Source organism: Citrus sinensis, chromosome 9 (genome assembly GCF_022201045.2).
Source record: "Citrus sinensis cultivar Valencia sweet orange chromosome 9, DVS_A1.0, whole genome shotgun sequence".
Classification (NCBI taxonomy): domain Eukaryota; kingdom Viridiplantae; phylum Streptophyta; class Magnoliopsida; order Sapindales; family Rutaceae; genus Citrus; species Citrus sinensis.
In genome coordinates, this window is record NC_068564.1 from 33,282,308 (window position 1) to 33,304,049 (window position 21,742).

At 34.4% G+C, this 21,742-nt stretch overlaps 2 protein-coding genes across 3 annotated transcripts; one reads left to right on the top strand and one right to left on the bottom strand.

Annotated features, from left to right (window-relative positions):
* Positions 1-7,540: 7,540 nt before the first annotated feature.
* Positions 7,541-13,847, top strand: LOC102616967 (autophagy-related protein 11). Its single transcript, XM_006473968.4, has 5 exons — positions 7,541-9,369; positions 9,720-11,385; positions 12,341-12,561; positions 12,915-13,128; positions 13,239-13,847. The coding sequence occupies exons 1-5, from the start codon at positions 8,426-8,428 to the stop codon at positions 13,656-13,658; spliced, it is 3,465 nt and encodes a 1,154-aa protein (XP_006474031.2). The 5' UTR covers positions 7,541-8,425; the 3' UTR covers positions 13,659-13,847.
* Positions 13,848-14,765: 918 nt separating this feature from the next.
* LOC102616485 (cellulose synthase A catalytic subunit 7 [UDP-forming]-like) lies at positions 14,766-20,821 on the bottom strand. 2 transcript variants are annotated; one of them, XM_006473967.2, is made up of 12 exons: positions 20,747-20,821; positions 20,035-20,230; positions 19,738-19,910; positions 19,273-19,439; positions 18,804-19,070; positions 17,947-18,292; positions 17,496-17,759; positions 16,927-17,139; positions 16,558-16,771; positions 16,268-16,464; positions 15,834-16,187; positions 14,766-15,749 (listed from the first exon to the last, which is right to left on the bottom strand). In XM_006473967.2, the coding sequence occupies exons 1-12, from the start codon at positions 20,819-20,821 to the stop codon at positions 15,168-15,170; spliced, it is 3,048 nt and encodes a 1,015-aa protein (XP_006474030.2). In that variant the 3' UTR covers positions 14,766-15,167. The 2 variants fall into 2 exon arrangements, with proteins under 2 accessions (XP_006474030.2, XP_006474029.2); XM_006473966.2 differs by having other exon boundaries at positions 19,273-19,458; positions 19,727-19,910.
* Positions 20,822-21,742: the final 921 nt, after the last annotated feature.

Below are 21,742 nucleotides of genomic sequence, written 5' to 3' on the forward strand. Positions count from 1 at the left end.
TCAGGATAGGGGGGCTGTACACATTGAGTAATGGATCAAAACTGATCATAAAAAACAAAACCTAAATATTTTATTAATCTAAATTTTAAAAAATAATAATAATAATAAAATCGAATACAAAGAGAGAGACCAATTCGATCCAAAGAACTTGGACCACAAGAGCATTCACTCCCTGGTCTTGTTGCTCTTCTATTACAAGAAATAGGCCCAATAGTAAGCTTTGTGCAAAAACCAGCCCATGGTTTGCCAGCTGGACTGGGAAAGCAATCATGGCTGCCTCTAAACCAAGATGATGAATCTCGTAAAATGTGTTTCCACTTCATGTCCTTTTGAGTTGCCTTATTTTGCTCTGAAATTTAATAAACCCAACTTGAAATATATATATATATATATATATATATATATGGCTTTTGCTATCTTACATGCAATGTAAGGTACAACCTCTCACAAATTTAAATGTGAGTCCCACTTGGACCCACAGCTTTGTGAGAGGCTGTACCTTATGTTACATGTAAGGTAGCAGCTCCCTATATATATATATATGGGTAAAATTATGTTGCAACTATGGTATGGTACCACAGTTATTTTTAACCGTTAGATCTACAGTTGCATAATTACATTAGTTGGATCTAATGGTTGAAAGCAATTGTAGTATCATACCACAGTTGCAACATAGGTCAATATATATATATATAACTTCTATCCAATGTCCTTTTAATGAATAAAACTTATTAATTATTGACTTCATAAAGGATAAAATAAATAGTGACGATACAGCCACAAACTCTTGTACAAATTTATTTTATACAAAGTGATGTGTCATTAATTCATTGGTTGAATGAAAGTATAAAATAATAAAAATAAATCATGTGAGATAAGAGATATTTAATTCAACCAATTTTATCATGTCACATCATTTTGTATAAAGTTTGTGACTATATCATTACTCTAAAATAAATTATTACTTGCCCATTAGGTGTAACTTGGCTAATTATAAAATGGCATTGTGCCCACTAGTCCTAGTTAAAATATAAGCAAATGTTGGCGTTTAATTAATGAAGTTTCTCAATCTCGTCCAAACTTTTAAAAAATAATAATAAAATATTAATTGAGAAATTAAAGAAAGAACATTGTCAAAGATTAATTGATAAACTAACATTGTCAAAGATTAGAACCAGGACAAATTTAGAAACAAGTTGGAAAATATATTTTTGATTTGAATTCCAAACTAGAGAAGAGAATTATGATTTGTTTCTGCATACAAACAAAGATAAATTGTAATAAATTTGTAGGATTTTATAACAAAGATAGATGCTAATAAATTTGTAGGATTTTATAAGTACTAATGATTAGGCCATTTACAGTAAAGCTACGATATAACTTCGGATTCTCACATAACTGTATTGATGTACTTTGGGTTATATGAAAAAATTAAAAAAGATGAATCTAGAGTGACCTTTTCAATCTTTCGTACGTGCTTATATTATAATGGTTCTTTAATTTCGAAGCATAAATTAAAGAACATCGTGTAAATGTTCGACTACAACTGGTAAGTTGATGGGATCAGAATCAAGCCAAGAATTTGTCTTGATCATTCAAAAGAGAGAGTGCACGTGATGATATGTGGAGGTGCATTAACAATTATTGCATTGGTTATTTAAAGGAACCTGAACAAGTTGCTTGCACTTGCAGTACTTTGAAGATGTCTCCATGTGGTGGTCCTGTTTTTGCCCTAGAAATAGGTTAAATACATCACCTTCGTCTTATCAAACATCCCATGTGACTTCCAAGCCTTTGATGTCACAAGGCAATGCCAATGCCATGCATGCTTGCTGTTTAACTTTAGAAACATGAGGTGCGATTCATAGTCTTGTGCTTAGATGATGAGTTTGTTGTTTGTCGATCTACCCAATGATGATAGCAGAGCCATTGTTTGTTTCATATTTCACAAGTATCAGTCCGACTAAAACAATCAGAGGAAAATGATAAAGAAACAAATGCATGCATACTACACCCAATCAAGTTATTGTGTTAGAAATTAAATCGTAAACCTAATTGGGGTTAACGTTTGTACTTGATCAAAGATACTCAAAAGATTCGTAAATTGCTTTGAACACTACCAACCTATGTAGCAGCAATATATATGAGTTGTTACAAATGTAATTAATTCTTGAATTTAATTTTGAGCTTATTCAAATACATATACAATGGACCATTATTGTTTCTCAAGGACCCAATAAATAGCCAGCAGTTATACATACAATCTCTTTGGCAATCCAAATCCTTTGCGTTATTTTATTGATATAGCAAACAAAGAATGGATATATTCGAGTCTCTGTGTGTGTTTATAAATATGTACAGCAAAGATAAGACAATGACTTGCATGTAATAGTTTATACATTTTTAACTCTTTTATCATTTCTTTTTTTTTTATCTGAACCACGAGGTGGTCCTGAGTAGACCCCAATCTTGGGAGGCACTTTTAAGCTCGTACTACAATTTAGACTAATCTCCGCTCGCACCGGATATGCTCATAAGAGATAAAGTACTGGCTAAAATGGCGACTCAATAAGAAAGCGGGATTTAAACTCCTAACCTCTCTTAAAGAGTAAGTGTGCCGAACCACTCACACCAACTAACTTTGATTAACTCTTTTATCATCACTAATTCCCAAGTGTGCATGCAAAATTTTTAAATTAAGGGGGCCATTGGACGGTAACTCAATAATTGACGTGCCACTCAACGTAACAAAAAGCTAGCATGTGTCATATGCTACGGTTGGTATACCTGCAATATACTGTTCTTTTCCCAGGTCTCTTTCACAAAGACAAAGTCCACAAATATGTAAGTTAAAATTGCATGAAAATCACATGGGTGGTATTATTCAGCGTAATTCTCTTTCGTTATCAACTCATTATTAAATGTGATTTGTACCAAACGTGGAGCTACAATTTGATTGATTGTCCAAGTAAAACACTAAACGTGTCGTCTCTTTTGATGTAGATATTATAGACAAGGTCAACCCTCGATCGAAGGTAATTAACCAATTAATTAATTACCTCATTATAACTTTTCGAAAACCCTAGGTAGCTTCCTCGTGGATGTTTCTTTACACGATCTAATAATTAATTATATCTCCAGTCACCACGTATTTTAATATCACGTGATTTTTTTCTTTTTTTTACAATACATATATATATATATAGAGATGACTTGCTATTCTTCACATGTTTAATTCCAAAACCTAATCAACACGTAATCAACCAATTAACAAACTAATCGGTGAAGCCACGTTTCAATGACCTGTTAGAACAAACTTGATACGTACTAAAAAATAAAAAAATAAAATTATAATAGATACGTTGTTTTAACGTTAAAATCTGTAACGTTATATATTAGATTAAAGCATGTTGATGTTATATTTCAAGTCTTTGTTTGCATTAAATTTCAAATCCAACCGGTTAAACTTTTAATCTTTCACGTCAAACTTGGCGTATTTCAGGCTTTGACGTTGAATCTAAAACATTAAATTAATGTTAAAACAACAAATTAATCTTTTTGGTAATCATCACCTGAATTTAGGAATATTCATATTATATATATTTTTTTAAATCATTATCTAAATTCAGAAATATTTATATTATACTATAAAAAATTACAACAAAATATGTAGAAACGCACATAAATTCATAATGCACAATTACTTTCTAGAGTCTTGTGGTTTGCCTTATAAATCAATGCATTATCCTAGAAAATCATTTAAATTTCTCTCTATACTCTCTATGATGATGAGACATCAAAAAAGAACAGAACGATGCATTTGATTTTGGAGATTATAACCACTTATATAAATAATTTTCCTATTATCTTTAGGTATCCATGTTTCAACCCATCATAAAAATAGAAATTACCCTTAAGTCTTTGTACATTAAAGGCTCACACCCTATTAAATACGTTAAAAGTCAAATTATCAAAAATCTCTAATAGATCACTTTTGATTGAGCTTAACTTTATATGACAGTCCGCAACACATAATTATTCACATATAAACTTAGTGTTGGATTAAGTATCCAACAAATAACAATCTCCAACTTGAGCTATATGTGTAACCTTATAATCTTGTTTTGCAAAAATTATTGTATTAAATTCAACCTTGTTGTTATTACCAAAATATATCTATAACCAATCCAGTCCATCAATTATATTAATATAGGATCAAGGCGACTTTTACTACAACTGTCGTAACTCGACCCATCAATAATCGATGTGCTAATACAATTGAATAACACGGATTATGATGTGGATGTGTAGCATGAAAATTTCATGCAATGTGATCTTAACACAGCTATTTCCAACTGATCCACCTTGAACTTTAGTAAGATCAAAGCATACCAAAATCAGAATGTAAATAAACCAAAACATACCTTAAATATCCATAAATTGAAAAATGTTTATATTATAAGAGTATTTAAAATCACAAACTCCTACTAAAACTAAGTATCCTTGAGTGACATGACACCCATACGAGTAATTTGCTCGTGAAACATTTTGGATGACAATTCCTTAATAAGCGAATCCGCAATCATAGAGTTTGTGCCGATATACTCTATAGATGATAATCCACTGCAAACTCTTTATTTAATAACTAAGAACTTAATATTTATGTGCTTCGACCTCGTCGATCTCCTGTTGTTATTATAATATAACACTGCTGACTTATTGTCACAAAATAACTTGAGTAATCTATCAATACCATTTACTATACGCAGTTCGATGATAAAATTTAGCAGTCATATTCTATAACCACTCATATGGATAAATTTCATGTTATCTTTAGATATTCTTATTTTAACTCATCATTAAAGACCTATACCCTATTAGATACATTAAAGCCTATATTATCGAAAAGCTTAGTGGATTACTTTTATTAAAACTCAACCTTATATAACAGTCTATAACACATAATTATTCACATATAAGTCCAACTTTAGATTAAGGATATCATTAAATTGTATCAAATCTTAATTCTAGACTGTTTTACAATCAGCATACATAGAAATTAAAAAGCTAATGTGAAAATCTATTCTAATGGGGAGAAAGGGGACTGATGTAGATTAGAGGTGACAACCACTTGGTCAAAGAGTGGATGTCGAATTTGTAGATAAATTTAATAAATGTGTTCCTTTAAATAATTAAACAAAGAAAAATTATTTCCTTAAAAAAGAAAATTCATCCCGATCGTCAATTTTTTTTTCTTTTTAATAATGCCAAATGTAGCTTTAAACAAAGCAGAAAGTAACTTTTAACAATTTCCATGCACATGCAGAACAACAAAAGCAGCGGATCGATGAAGTTGCCAAGAAAATTACAATTTCATTTTCACCTGAGCTTTACCGGCATAATTCCGTCTCTATTTTAATCGTGCACATGCAGGAAGTTGCCAAGAAAACACATAATTAATTCTGATGATTGATTGATTGAAGATTTAATAATTTGTTTTTACTTATTGGAATTCCGAATGATCTTTTACTACCTAGCTACGTACGGCTATGATCTAACTATTATATAATTTCTTTTATATATTACTAAACACAATTTTTAATATTTTGATAATTTCTAATTAAATTGATATCGAGTGAATTGTATGCGAGATCTATAGCTATCAAGTTTAAGAGGGTATTTAGTGAAGTGCAACACAGTTATGAACGGATTATCGATTTGAATTAAAATTTTGAAATCTATTAATTATGTGTGAGAACTTTAAACCAAGAGTAGAGATGTTTCAGTTCTTAAATTAATTTGAATGTTGTTGATGATCAACTAAGAGATTAATGGTAATGGAATAATGGCAACATGCGCGGTGTGTGATTGTGATGATGAATATGATTGTTGCTAGATCGATCATTGATTGTGATATAAAGTGACTAAAATTGGCACCTGACATGTGTTATGATTTTGCCATTAAAATGGGCCACTTTTAGCAATGTATTGATGCGTATTAGTTATCAAATTACTACTGAGATGGACATGAATAATTATCAAATTAATAAAATTTCTAAAAGTCTCGATTTGATTTCCACTCACATAAATAGAGTGGAAATTTCAGTCATTTACTTGAGAAAAAGTCCTTTAGTATTAGGAATTTTTTTTTTTTTTTTTTTACATATATAGCGAACAGTAGGTCCACTTAGAGAATAGAATGATTATATATTGAAGCTTAGAATGAACAATTTCATTTTTTTTTTAATTTATGATCATAATTTTTTTTTATTATAAGAATATTCTTTATTGCTTTTTACTGATTAACAGGTTCCATGAATGCATAAAATGACTCTATTAATCAAATGGATTCCGGCAGCAAATAATCAATTTTTATGTTTTTCTAAAATTCTTTTACTAAATTTTGTAATTTATTTTTGCTTGAAAAATTTCACCCAGTTTCTTCCGTAGAAATCGGAGCAAACGAATATTTTAAAGGCCTCATGGTAACATCCGTTAGCAACTCCCTACTCAAATTTAAGTTGTTTAATTTGTTTTCTTTTACAAGTACAACTATACATAATACACTCCTAATATAAAATTGCAACATGGCACTATAACTACATACAGATCCTTATTTTTTAAATTTCTTACATAAAGAACAAAACTTCACTACTAGTGTCAAATAGATATATCTATTCATTTTCAAATTCCAAAATTACCCTTCTAACTTGGGTAGCAGTTTTCTAAATGATGGTCTAGAGGCTACATACCCTCGTTTTGTATACCCTAGGTGCTTGCTATACTCCTTTTGTATAAAAAAAAAAAGAAGAATTTTCAATATGCAAAATCTCTTATCACAATATTAATTGGTGGTGATGGAGTAAACATATGTTGATATTTTTATAATCCATTTGGTTTCTATTATAATTTTTTATATTTTACAATTTGTCTTTTTATACCGGAGCAAACGTATTAAATTCTTAGTGGGTAGTGTTGTAAATATTTTATAAAAGATATTAAGAAGATGTTAAATGAATGATGCAATTATAATTGTTTAATAATCGTAGTATGTTAATATTCAGTGTTATTGATATATATAAATAAAAAATAAATTTTTATTTTTTAGTTTAAAACAGCAAAATAGAAATTTCAATAATTGAGTCTTAGCTAATGTGACGTTTATATAGTCGATGATATAATATTTAATTTTTTCAGTTATAAAATTAATTATTTAATAAATGAATGACACATAATAATTAAAACTTAAATTGTGAATCAATCATTAAAATTCTATCATTGTTCATATAACTTTATTTGACACGACATGCAAACTCAAAATTATCTATATTACCTTTTATCATCACATTATAAGAGCATGCAACTTACTAGTAAAGGGTATTTCTGTTATTTCTGTACGGGTTAGAGACTTATTCGATGCAAATGGAAAAGATATGTCCTTACTTGAAAATAATAAAAAATAATGATCCCAGATGTTATTTTCGTATGATAGTAATTATAATATTGAATAAAATTATTTAAGAATGAAATAACTTTCTCTTCAGTAGCAGTACTTTGTTGCTTGAAGAAGATAGAGAGAGAAGAAGAAGAGACAGAGCTCTTGTTACTTCTTGCGGAAGCTTCTTTGTCGATTTTTTGTTATTAAAAAATAAAAAAAATATTTGTTAAGAAACCGTAGGTTACAAAAGTACTTATGATATAAGAACAAAAGAAAAATAAAAGGGTTTCGTGAAGAGAACCTTATAAGGTTTTGAGTTTTAGCCCCTGAGAAATTCTTATTAGATTCACGTCTTCACGTTATCGCTTTTGATTACCTTCTTCTCTCTTAAGAAAAGGAAGAAAAAGAAAAGCACCTTTTAGGGTTTTTTGATTTGGGGTTTCGAACTTTTTACTGGGTTTGGAAAATTTGGGGCTAATTTGGTTTTCGTACTGGTTTTGAAGAATTAATTGATGGGTGGGCAACGATTAGCGTTTTTTTAAGGTAATTTCTGGTGGGTTGGTGTTGGATTGGGCTTTTTCGAAGGATTAAGGTTCAAGACGGGTATTGTGTGATTCCTTTTGGTCGGTGTGTTTGATAATAGTTTTTTTTTTCCCCGGACAGAGCTTGTTGGTTGGCTGATTGTTATTGGCCTCTTCAAGCTTCAATCTTTGGTGGGTGTTGTAAATATTGGGCTGTTTTTGCAGGTTTCTTTTAGTGGGGTGGTGACAACTAAGGGTTTTGATCAAGTATTAAGGTAACAATTAAAAAAAAAAGGAAAAAAGTTATGAAGTTTACATTTTGATGAGAGTTATCTTTTAAACGGTGAATTTGATTATATTTTCTGGGTATAGGCTTGAATTCTCCTCTGATATTGATTGTTTGGTTTCATTGAATTACAAAATTTGTGGTGGAGAGTTCTGATTTCCAAGGATAAGAATAGAGAAGATGAGCTGTAGTATTACTGAAGTTTTGGTTCATGAGGGCAAGCTTTTAGTTCATATTTCAGAGAATGGCCATTCGTTTGAGCTTGATTGCAATGAGAACTCACCTGTTGAGGCAGTTATGCGGTTCATTGAATCTGCTGCTGGTATAAACTTCAATGATCAGCTTGTTCTCTGCTTGGACATGAAACTGGAGCCACAAAAGCTGCTTTCAGCTTATAGGCTTCCGTCTGATGATAAAGAAGTATTTATATTCAATAAACTCAGGTTGCAAAGTAATTCGCCACCTCCCTCTCCTGAGCAAGTTGATGTTCTTGAAGTTGCAGACCCACCACCACCAGCTTTGTCACAAGACCCTCACCCTTTAGATGATGCGCCAGATCCAGCTTTGAAGGCATTGCCTTCTTACGAGAGGCAATTTAGGTACCATTACCATAGGGGTCATGCTATATATATTCGTACACAAGCAAAGATTGAGATGTGTGAAAGGCTTTTGAGGGAGCAAAAGGTGCAAGAGAGAGCTGTGGAGGTTGGCAGGGGTAATTTGGAGCAATACTATAGAGTGATTAACCAAAATTATAATGACTTCATGAAGCGATATTCACAGCAGCAAAGGGTTCATTCTGATCTTTTAGCAAACTTTGGAAGGGATATCGAGAAATTGAGGTCTGTCAAGCTTCACCCTAGTTTACAGACAGCTACTTGCAAGTGCCTATTGGATTTTGTGAAGGAAGAGCACTTGCGGAAGTCGGCAGAGACTTGCAGCAGTTCTCACAGGCAGTTTGAGAACAAAGTTTCACAATTTAAGCAGATTTTTGATGATGTTAAGCGCAGAGTTGAGGAGTTGCTTAATACCAGGGCTTCTTTGCCTATAAAGAACTTAGAGATGATGATCAAAGAGCATCAGCGATTCATCAATGAACAGAAGAGTATAATGCAGTCATTGAGGTTGGTTCATTGTTGCTCCCCATGTTTCCTCCTGGCATTGTGAAGTACTGGTTTGTTGTACGCTAGTTTCACTAAATGTCATCACTTCCATCTTTTCCTTTTGTTTGTTGTTTGGGGTCCATTTTATAATGTTATGTGATGTTCGCAATATCATAAATTCTGAATGCATTTTTAAGTGGTTCTGAGGTAGTGAAGTATGCATCAATGGAGATATTTTGTTGAAGGATTCTGAATGTGTTTTATATTTGAACATTTTGTGCAGGTGTACATAGAGCATCAATCTGTTATTAGTTGTGTTGTAGAAGAATTTTATCGATATCACTAACAAATAATTACACTTTTTTGTACAGCAAAGATGTCAGTACAGTGAAGAAGCTCGTGGATGATTGTCTATCCTGCCAATTGTCCTCCTCTCTTCGTCCTCATGATGCAGTTTCAGCTCTGGGTCCTATGTATGATGTCCATGACAAAAGTCACCTGCCCAGGATGCAGGCTTGTGATCGTTCAATCTCTAAGCTCCTTGACTTCTGCCAGGATAAGAAGAATGAAATGAATGTCTTTGTGCACAATTACATGCAAAAGATAACCTATGTCTCTTACGTCATTAAAGATGCTAAGTTGCAGTTTCCTGTTTTTAGAGAGGCAATGGTACGTCAGGATGATATATTTGCTGACCTAAAGTTGGTCCGTGGGATTGGCCCCGCATACAGAGCCTGCCTTGCTGAAGTAGTTAGAAGAAAGGCCTCCATGAAGCTGTACATGGGGATGGCTGGACAGTTGGCTGAAAGGCTTGCAACAAAGAGAGAGGTCGAGGTCAGGAGAAGGGAGGAGTTTTTGAAAGCAAATAGTGTGTATATTCCTAGGGACATATTAGGATCCATGGGGTTGTATGATACTCCAAATCAATGTGACGTTAACATAGCTCCTTCTGATACTAATTTGCTTGACATTGACATTTCAGACCTGGAAGTTTATGCCCCTGAGTATTTGGCTGGACTTCGAAAGGGTGAGAAGCCTGTAAATGTGAGAGACGGTTCTCATTCAGTTGAAGCTGAAGAGATTGTGTTGGATGCTCTAGATAGAGAAGACCCTGAAGAGCTTCATGAGGGATGTGAATTAGTAGAGATTGCTGGAACTAGCAAGATGGAAGTTGAGAATGCAAAACTGAAAGCTGAACTTGCTTCTGCTATTGCATTAATTTGTTCTTTGTGTCCTGAAATGGAATATGAATCGCTGGATGACAGTAAACTGGATGGTGTATTAAAGAATGCTGCAGAGAAGACAGCTGAAGCGTTGCATCTGAAGGATGAGTATGGAAAACATATCCAAGCTATGCTTAAGGCAAAGCAAATGCAGTGTGTATCGTATGAAAAGCGGATTCAAGAACTGGAGCAGAGATTGTCTGATCAGTATTTGATGAAGCAGAAGCACTCAAACGGTAAGGATGTCTCTGACTTTACCCTTTTGGTTGAGAAGGCTGATGACTGTAAACCAGAATCCTCAGGCGGTGGAGAGACGCATATGCCTTGTATTTCTACGTCTGAGCCCATGGATGAGGTTTCTTGTGTGTCAAACTCTTTTGATGCAAAGTTGGCCCTTCTCAACAGGCAGCCAAGCAAAGGTCGAGAAGGGGTGGATGAGAATATGTTGGATTCCTCTGGAATGCTAAATCCTCCATTAGATTCATCAATGATGGAGCCACATCGTGAAGAACTGCCAATCAACGAAAAAGATGGTAAATATAAGATGCCAGGGCAGTTGGGCATGTCAATGACAAATAGTTCCACTGCAGAGAGCATGCCGGAGCCTCATAACATCTTGCCGTGTGACGCCACAGCTGATTCAGGTTTGGATCCTAAAGTCAGCAGTGAACTTGTGTTAAAATTGCAAAGTGCGCTTGCTGACAAGTCTGATCAATTGAGTGAAACACAAACCAAACTTAAAGCTGTAATGGAGGAGGTTGTGATGCTTGGGAGGGAATTGGAAATGAGACAGAAACTCCTTGATGAATCTCAGGTAAAAGAGGTTTCACTACATTGTTGGTCTAGTCTTTTAATTTTAAGAGAATGTAGCCAGAATTTATGAGTTATGTTTCTGACAGCAGTACATGTCTAATATAGAGTAAATTTATTTAGTTATCTTTTGACAAGCTGCTTGGAGGTGGTTTCCTTTTTTGTCTTTTACTGTGGTTGAAAATAAGGATCTTTATTTAGTTATATTGGCTTGCTACAAATAACATGTTATGCTTAATATCAATGAGCTTTAGCAGAATACACTTGAATGGATTAATAAATAGGATGAGAAATTGATTACAGTTAAGTGAAACAAATCATTTGTGAAGTCTTTAGTGGATGAAAGCGCTTGCCTTGTAAATCAAATTCTAATTTTTGGCGTATTTTTTATAAACTACTTTCCCCTAGTACTTGTCCATAAAGCCGTTATGGGAGTAATGTTTTGGGAGAAGATTGACTTGACCTTGACTAAGGCCTCGTCTGAGATTAAACTTGGGTAGCTGTAGCTTTTAAGCTACACTAAAGTTTTTGGTAAACACTAATTGCTGTAGCTTAAAAGTTAAGTTGATTTGATTTTATATTTGTATGATGAAAAATCTTTTATATCTTTCCTAATTTTGTCAAAATGATTATTTAAAAATTGTATTTACTACATACTATTAACTTTTTTATAGCTTTCTTTTTTTCCATAGCAGCTGTAACTTAAAAAGTTACAGCATCTCAATATCAAATAAGGCCTAAGAAAGCAGTTTCTTGCTCACTTCCTGAAAAGCACTTAAGGCACATTGATTTTACAACTATTGTCCCATTTGTTTATGGTAATTATATTACAATATATCATTGAAATATTTTTCATGACGATGCCAGTTACTGTCCTGCATGGAAATACCTCTATAAATTTATCCCGGACAATCTTGTAATATTCTTATATGTGTGTCTATTTTTTTTGTGTGTAACAGATGAATTGTGCTCACTTGGAGAATTGTTTGCATGAGGCAAGAGAGGAGGCCCAAACACATCTATGTGCGGCTGACCGGAGGGCATCAGAGTATAGTGCATTGCGTGCTTCTGCAGTCAAACTGCGGGGACTCTTTGAAAGACTCCGTAGCTGTGTTTTTGCTTCGGAAGGAGCAGGTGGTTTTGCTGATTCTTTGCGCACCTTGGCACAATCTTTGGCCAAGTAAGCTTCTCCCTAGCCATCTTAAATTACTAACTACCATGTGGCTTATTGATTGTTCCTTTTGAAATTTCTTTTCAACATGGCAAATATGGTATTAATGGTATGCTTGGTAAATTCAAAAATGGTAGTAACAATGCCTAACTGCTCCACCATATATATACATACATACATACATGCATACATACATATATATAAAATTATTATTATTGGCCAGTAAATTAGGAATCTAAAACACTCAATTTCCTTATTTAATTCCAGACATATAAAAAGGCTTGAATTATTGTAGCTTTGTAGATATTCTGTTTATTAACAAGAAAAAAAAATGAGAATTGTTTTGCAATGAAAATTCTCAGTTCCATCAGCGACAATGAAGATGATGGAACCGCTGAGTTCCGGAAATGCATACGGGTCCTTGCGGATAGAGTTGCTTTCTTGTCAAGGCATCGGGAAGAGTTGCTTGACAAGAACCGAAAAGTTGAGCTGGCACATGAACAGCTTAAGAAGGAATTGGAAGAAAAGAAAGAGCTGGTTAAAACTTTGTACACAAAGCATCAGCTTGAAAAGCAGGTAATTTGCTGTGAATGTTCTTAGTTTCTTGTGTTTGTTTTCCTTAAAAAGCTGCATCCTTTAAAAGCATTGAATATGCCTAAGCAAAGCTGCTGGATGATATTCTTTAGGCAAACAAGGAAAAGATATCTTTTAGCCGTCTAGAAGTTCATGAGATTGCTGCATTTGTTCTCAACTCAGCCGGGCATTATGAGGCAATCAACAGGAACTGCTCAAACTACTACCTATCTGCTGAATCTGTAGCCTTGTTTACTGATAATCTCCCACGCCGACCCAGTTACATTGTTGGGCAGATTGTGCATATTGAACGCCAAACAGCGAAGCCATTGCCTCCTGCTGCCACCAGGCCTGGGCAGGGCAAGGCAGATCAAGTGGATCGCCTGACCTTCGATACAGGGACTGACAGGTTGGCTCTGAATTCTGGATCAACAACTTCTAACCCATTTGGACTCCCAATTGGCTGTGAATACTTCATAGTGACAGTAGCCATGTTACCTGATACTTCCATTCATTCACCTCCTCCTTCCTGATCCTGCTTTGGGCAGATAGATGTGATGGAAGAAAGACAAGTGTACATAATAATATTAGTACTCTAAATATAAGCCCTTCACGGATGGGAGTTTGAACTTGATTTTTCTTTTGTATAGGTTGATGAGCTAATTAAGTTTAATCTCCCCTTTGTATATAAACTACTTTTAGTATGTAAAATATTGTGAATATTTCTGCAGGCCTTAATCCTTAACTGCCTTTAACATTGGAGAACTTTATACATTTTATTCAATTAGTTTAAACTCTGTACATCTGCTACTTTATTTGTATGAACAATCAGATATTATCAATATTTTACGATTTAGGAATAGCTTAGTAGTTAGCTATGTATATTTAGTTCATTAAGGTCCTGTCCAAGATGGGATCAAAAATTGCAGTCCTCACTTGTGTGAATAATAAATAAATAAGTTGAAAAGGTAAATTCGTAAAACGGTGGAATTGGAGCTTGAAGGGCCCAGGGCGCTGCCACCTAAACACATTAAAGACACGGTGGCGATGGCTTAAAAATAGACCATGGATAAGCCCAATGCAGAACCCCAATTACACCTCGTTTTTGTGTAATCACACCCCACTTGTGCATGCCAGGGTAATTGCGGAAAAATTATGTTTTTTTTTGGTCAAAAAATTTAAATAAATTAATTGCTTGCATTGACCTCCTTTGACTATTAAGGTTAGCATAAGCAAATATTAATTTGACCTTTAGCAGTGGACACTGTCTTGGTCTGTAGCTGAGGCGGCTGCAGTCGTCGACTGTAGCTTCAGCTGCAGAGGCTGTTGTGGCTTGAGCAATGGAGGCTGCTGCCGGGGACTGTATCTGTATTCATGCAATAATTATTATTATCACCTATAATCGAATAATAAATTTGTGTGCATATACACAATTCAAAATACAAACTTTATATTCCAACTTTTATATATCAAACTTCAATGACAAATACTATGGCGGAGGAATAAATCTTATCAAAATTTTGGCCGCTTATATGTTGTTTATTTCTCTAACGTGTACTTGGTTTAATTTGATCAATTCTTCTAGTGTCTGCTGGTATTCAAGAATTAATAATATATCAAAAGCTCTCAGCCAATTTTCTTCTTTTTTGATAGTAATATGAATGGATGAGTTTGTCCCCACTCTGTTTTTTCAAAATTGAAGAGTACATATAACCTGTAACAAATAGCAGAATTTCCTCGTTTCCAGAAACTTCTCTCCTTGCCGTGCACTTGCTCAGGCTTATCTCTTCTCCCCTCTTCCCCACCCCATTGAACAGGTAATAGCTTAACTTATGATGTTCTCCACTTAATAGTCCAAGCTGGAACCGACACAAAATTAGTTTTACCTGCCCCTCAAAGAATGGCTTTATTGCATCTTGTGCACATCCAAATTGTTGGTTCATACATCACATAAATGTATAAATATATATAGTAATTCGAATCGTCGGAAAATGTACATGAATATTGAATCAGAAAGAGAAGATCTTGTCTTGTCGTCACGATCAGCAATTGATTCCACATTGCTTAGGATCAGGTCCTCTGGCTCTCATTACAAAAGGGTCTATTCTCATCCAAACCAAGGAGAAGATTGAGGCCAGAAGGATTGACCATATCACAACAATTGTCGGCGTCCGATTCTGTCTCCCCATCAGGCCTTTCAGGAAAGGATAGAGATGGGAAATCACCCAGAACACAAAGAAGAGCTTTCCAATTAGAGGTCTCATTGCCTCGTAGCCAGTGTTTATGGCATCCGTGATTCCAGCAACAATTCCAACGAGGTTGATGATCAACACAGTTGTTGGAGGGATTAGGAGAGCTGTCCATTTGAAGTTGTATAGTTCTTTATCTTCTTTGTCATCAAATAACTTGAATGTTACTGTGAAAATGGTGTCATTTTTTGTCAAAATCTTCGCTAGGCCTTGGAAAACGGCGAAAAGATGTGACGAAATGCCACCAATGACCCAAAATTGCTCATTTCTCCACCATTCCTCAATGGTCACTCCACTCCATCTCAGCTCCAAAATGCCACTTGCAAAGAATGAGACGAAAAGTGCAACCAACAACAGACCTGAAAATGCACTCATCTAGATTGTGCAAGAATCAAGAATAAGTTTATTAGCAGATCCAGAAGCAAAATTATATGAGTAAATCAATTCTATTATCAGTACCTCTGGCATGATGAATTTATCGGTCAGCAAGCAGATGGCTGGTAGGAGACAGTATGCAAGAAGTGGTATGGAGGTGAAGGGATAAATAGTTGTGTTAATATATGCAAAACGCTCAAGAAATTTGATCTTCCCTTCTTTGCAGCCATAACATATTGGATTGTGCCGACTGAAGAAAATTTCAACAGAGCCAAGGGCCCACCGAAGGGCTTGATTGAGCCTATCTGACAAGTTGATAGGAGCTGAGCCCTTGAATGCAGATCTCTTTGGCATACAGTAGATAGACCTCCAGCCACGGCTGTGTAGTTTGAATCCTGTCAGGATATCTTCTGTAACTGAGCCATAAATCCAACCCAACTGCAAACACAAAAGCAACCAAAATGTTCAGAAGCACAATATGAATAGAATCCCTGATATTCTAGCAGCTGAAAGATTACCTCAGTACCCCATTCAGTTTTGTCTTCATAGTCACAACTCATTACATGAATAGCTTCTTTAAGCAGGACTTCTCTGCTGGACGAAGCAGGGACACCACCTTGCTCCACTAAAGTTGAAGTCACGAATATTGCTGACTGTCCAAATTTCCTTTCAGAATTCATTTGGGATAGCAAATGTTCCTTGTTTTCCTCCATTCCTATTCCATTACAAACCAAAGTTCTAGTTAGACGATCAATGAATCAAATAGCAAGTAGTCTGGAGATAATTAGCCCGGTGATATTCTTAAGACCTTCTAGGTTTGCTGCTTCTCGAATTACATTAGCCTTAGAATTCTTCTGATATTGCTTTTGGCGTCGAAAGCATGGGCAGCAGCCACAGGTCCCCATTCTTGGACGCTTAGCAGCTTTTGGGGGTTCGTGGCCATATAATGCTTGCCTTCTGAAAACACATCCTGTGCCAACATACATGGGACCCTGAATGCCATCTAGACCCTTCATATTAATCTGACAAATATAGGGGAAAAAAAAGAAAGATATGTGAATTCCAATTATTTTACACTATGTGAAAAAGGATACGTGAATTCCAATTTTTCTACACTATGTGCAGGACACTAAGAGGCCATTCTGAATTTTTAAAATCTGAATTCTTGCAAGCTTACATCAAAGAAGACTCTATTTCTGTTAGAATAACGATCACTTTTATCGATGCCATCAAATCTCTGTGGGAATTGAACATAACAAACTCTTTTCCCTGTCTGCGGATCCATCAGGAAACACATAGCCTCTCTCACAGCTTTGCTATTGTTTACATAATGGTCACAGTCCAAGTTCAGGATGAAAGAGGAATTTGTAAGAACCCCAGAGACGCGAACCTGGAAATTTCAAGGAACCAAAGTTATCTCACAACGTTATGCAAAACTAAATTAAAAAGCTGTAGGATTCTATCCTGATCATATGAGTTTCAACTTGAGCAAATACAAAATTAATATTTTTCTTTTTTATTTATTGTATCAACAAATTAAATCTTCTCTACACTCATGTGAGTAGTGTTGTAACCTCAACATCTTGCATCACTGTCAGAATTTTAACAGTTGAGAAGTTAACAAAATTCAATATTCCTTTATGATAAATGAATAAATATATGCACTCATCAAATGATCCTTTAAAAGTGAGATAAGTTCAGATCGAGAGATGATCTTTGAAACAAAATCACGGAATGAGAAATTACCAGAGCATTCATGGCTCCAGCTCTCTTATTATGTGGAAAAGCTGGCCTTTTTTCCCGAGATACATAAACAAGATTTGGCAGCTCATTTCCTTCAGCATCATGGCCTCCCTCTCTCCCAAGAAACACTTGAATCATTCCAGGATGATCCTGTGTATTGTTTCCAGGCCATGGTGTCCCATCTTGCATAATCCACCCATCCTGAGGAATCATCCTGGATTTTGCAACCAGCGCATTCATCCTAACCTTGAACTCTTCATATTCTCTCTATCAAACACCAAACAGTATTCAAGCTCAAGATAAAAAAATGGGTTCCTAGTTTTCAACATTCTATTTGTATCTGTTACTGAAAAACCTGGCTCTAATACCATTTTAGTTAACGGCTAAAAACAAGAGCTTAAATTATTAGGTAATTAAATGCACAATATTAGTATTTGAGGTCAAGTTCGCGAACCTTCATCGCTCGGCGTTCCTTAACAAACGCAGGCTGGACTTTATCCTTGAGATAATCAACTTTTTGAGAGAAATACATCTCGGGAGCTCGAGGCTCGATGGAATATTTCTTACAGAAAGGAACCCATTTTCTCGCAAAATCAGCAGTTTCGGAGAGGGATTCAAAGGAGAGCAAGGAAGCACCATCATCAGAAATGTAGCATGAGATTTTATCAACGGGGTAGTCTATTGCCAAGACTGACAAAATTGTGTTAGCTGTAACAAGAGGAGGTTCTTTCATGGGATCCACTGTGGTTACAAAGATATCCACTGGAGCTAGCATATTGGGTTCGCCTTCCCTCTCATACCTACATGACAAAATCTATCAAAAAGCAATAACAATAAACAAAGATATATTCGATTTTTTATTTGTTTTTTAACCCCCAATTGATCTATTTTACGTAGAGTTTTCTTTCAAGTAGAAGGTATCTCACTGTACTGGATCAAAAAGTAATTTCGCTTTTTTTTTTTTAACTCTTTGAATTAAAGTAGTTAATTTTTTCTCAGAGACTTCAGTGAGGCTTATTTGTTTGTTTAATTTTATACTTGGGAATGGATATTCATTATCCCACTGATCATACATGTCCACATTTCTGTAAAAAATACAGGCAGAAAATTCTACCTTAACGTTGCTAAACGACAAAAAATGATGCTTATTTATAAATAATTTATCGGCTATGCTAGCAATCAAAATCAAGCTACAACTGTTTACCATACTTGCTTTAGCAACTAAGCTGCCAAAGAGTTGAAACAATAACTGAGCTTGTTTTTGGTTTTGCACTTTTGCTAAGAGTTTTAAAACTTGAACTTTGTATATACCTTATGGAAAGGCGTTCGAGATATGTCTCACGTTGGATTGGAAGCCATTTGGGGAACTGATCAAGAATCCATGAGAACCCAAACCAGATTTCACATATCACCGAAGTAAGCCATAGCCCGACGGCATCATTCACAGGGTTCATGATTCTGTACTGAAGGAACAACACCATTATCACAAGCCGAGCCGCCACTACCATCCGATATGGGTTGATCTTGCTTGTTGCTATTTGCACTTTCCTTGACAGTGGCTGCCTTGATTCATCAATCCTGTTCCGGTTCCCATTTAATTAACTAAAGCGGTCGGCATATAGAAATGAATTATATATATTTTTCTTTTAAACCGGTAAAATCCGTTAGATTGGCATAAAATATCTGAGCTTCGAATCCTGTTCACTAGGTTACTAAAGAAGTCTGCTCAAGATGACTTAATAATAATAATAATAATAATAATAATAAATTATGTACGTACATGGACGTATCTGAATCTTTTGTGCCATTTGTTTCCTGCACAAGATTGCCTTGTTGCAATTTCCAGTCATCTGTGGTCTCTTTTGCTCCTCCTGAATCAGGATATGGATGGACTCGTTTATGAAGTGAAGAAGACAACTTCTGTTGTATAGGAAACTCTCCATCCACCTGCATGCAATATATATAGCTTTAGCTCACTAGAAATTGGAATTAGGGTAGTGCTAGGAATATCCTAGCATTTGTGTCTTAACTTATGTTAGCACATGCATCTTGATGTGTTAATAATTAACTAATCTAATGTGATGAAAACTGTCAATATATAAATAAAAATAAAATACACGTTTCCAATTTTCCATTTTATATTACATTAATTACTATCTGGACAACTGTATTATATTTGTGATTTATTTTAGATTTTATTTTAAGGAGATTTTATTATAAGAAAAAAAAACAACTTTTGGCTCACCGGGGTATATTCATCGTCGTTAGGGCCTCTTCCGTAGCTCAACTTCCCATGAAGCATAGCTTCTGCTGCAGCATTCTCATTACGAACAATTTTGTTTTCATCTTCTATATTAAACTCATGTTCAATGTCATCAATATCCTCTTCATCTGCATCTCCCTCCACCCTCGGGCTCCCTTAATTCACATCATTTAGTTTATACGACAATGAATTAGAAAGTTTGCAGCTTTATTAAATGTTTTCAATAAGTCGTAAGTGCTTCCCAAAAGTGCATTTTGGGTGTTCATTTTTAGTTAGTACCTTTGATACGTTTGTATCTAGTCTTGCATTGAGGGCAGAGTTGTGTTCCTTCTCTTCTTTCATATTCATAGCATGGCCTACACACTGGAAAGCCACACTCTTCGCAAGCCAGAAACAAGTCTCCATTAGCCATTTTGCCAATCTCATCTCCACATATCTCACAAACTTGACCATCCAAACTTTTCCAAGGCTTTGGCTACAACAATCCAAAGAATTACAACATATTATTCAACATTAACTAAAAAAGAAATTGTTCGACCCAAAAATTTTAATTGTTTGGTGAAGGCTCGAAAATAGAACGTAGGACAACTAATTATCAACCATATCTATTACAAACTTTTGCACTTTTTTCCCCATTTTTTCAATTAATAATTAGATATCTATCGAGACTATGTATGAATTAGGTATGTTTTCTCTCCATACAATACACATAATTAAAAAAATTAGTTTATAAATATAAAAAAATAGACTTAAATTTATATTATTTTTCAATTTTTTAAGAATATATAGATTTAAGAACACACAGTTTGATTGTTTTTGTTATAAGAAATCCATTCAATAAGATACACTATCGAGCATGTTATCCTATTATAAATAATATATAAAATTCAGTTGATACGTATATTTTTGTTTTACAAAACAAGTTTACAAATTAAACATGACTAAAGTAAGCTCTAACTTACTATCTAGGATTGATTAATTAATTAATTACCTCCTCATGGTTGTGAATGAGAACAAGCTCATTGCGGTTGTGAGAGCCTGCAAATAGTATAGCATTGGCTGCCATTGCATGCAGATCAAAATTAATTGAAGAATAAATTAATAATACTCAAATGGTCTGATAGTGTGGTTTGTGCTGAAAGCATGCATGGGGTTTATATAATGCATGGGCGAAGGTAAAACGTAAGATTCTGAATATCTTTCACCTAATTAAATGTCCAAATAAGATGTGATTTTTGTTGCAAAGTCACAATTAATGCCTTGAAATTAAGCTTTCATGATCTATTTTTACAGGTAATGGATGCCCAAATCAAATTTTATAGTGTCCACATATTGCAACAACGCCGACGGGTTTATAAATAAATGATGATAATTGGATTAATTATTCGTGATCCAGTATTAATTACTTGTAATTAGTAAATAGAAAGAACCCAATACATATATTATCGTATAGCTTGCTAGTGTTTACAGACATGCATTTACAATTTTTAATTTTTATTTCAACCTTATATGATTTTTTTTCTGGGGACTAATTGCTAGGCAAATGTACATAAACTTGAAGGAAAAGATCAATTGAAAACTCTCATATGAATCAATTCAATTGAAAGCTGATAATTATCAGAAAAGTCCACATCTAACCATGTAATCGGAACGAACCTTCGTGGATCATCTTGAAATAAACTTTTTAACTTCACAACTAGTTATCACAAAAATAAAAATTAACCTTACAACTAATAATGATTTGCATAAATTAACTTCTCAACTAACATGACCCATGAATCTAATTAGGATATACCTGTCGGGCTAATTAAGCCTTTTAAAAATATATATATATGATTTATAACGGCCCTTTTTTTGTTATTAGAGTTTGCAACTCAAAAAAAAATGCATATTTAGTTAGGGGAGTTCATGATTTATAAATTAGTACATGAATTCTCTTGCTAGTGATATGAGACGTTACATAAATAATATTCAAATGATGATAATT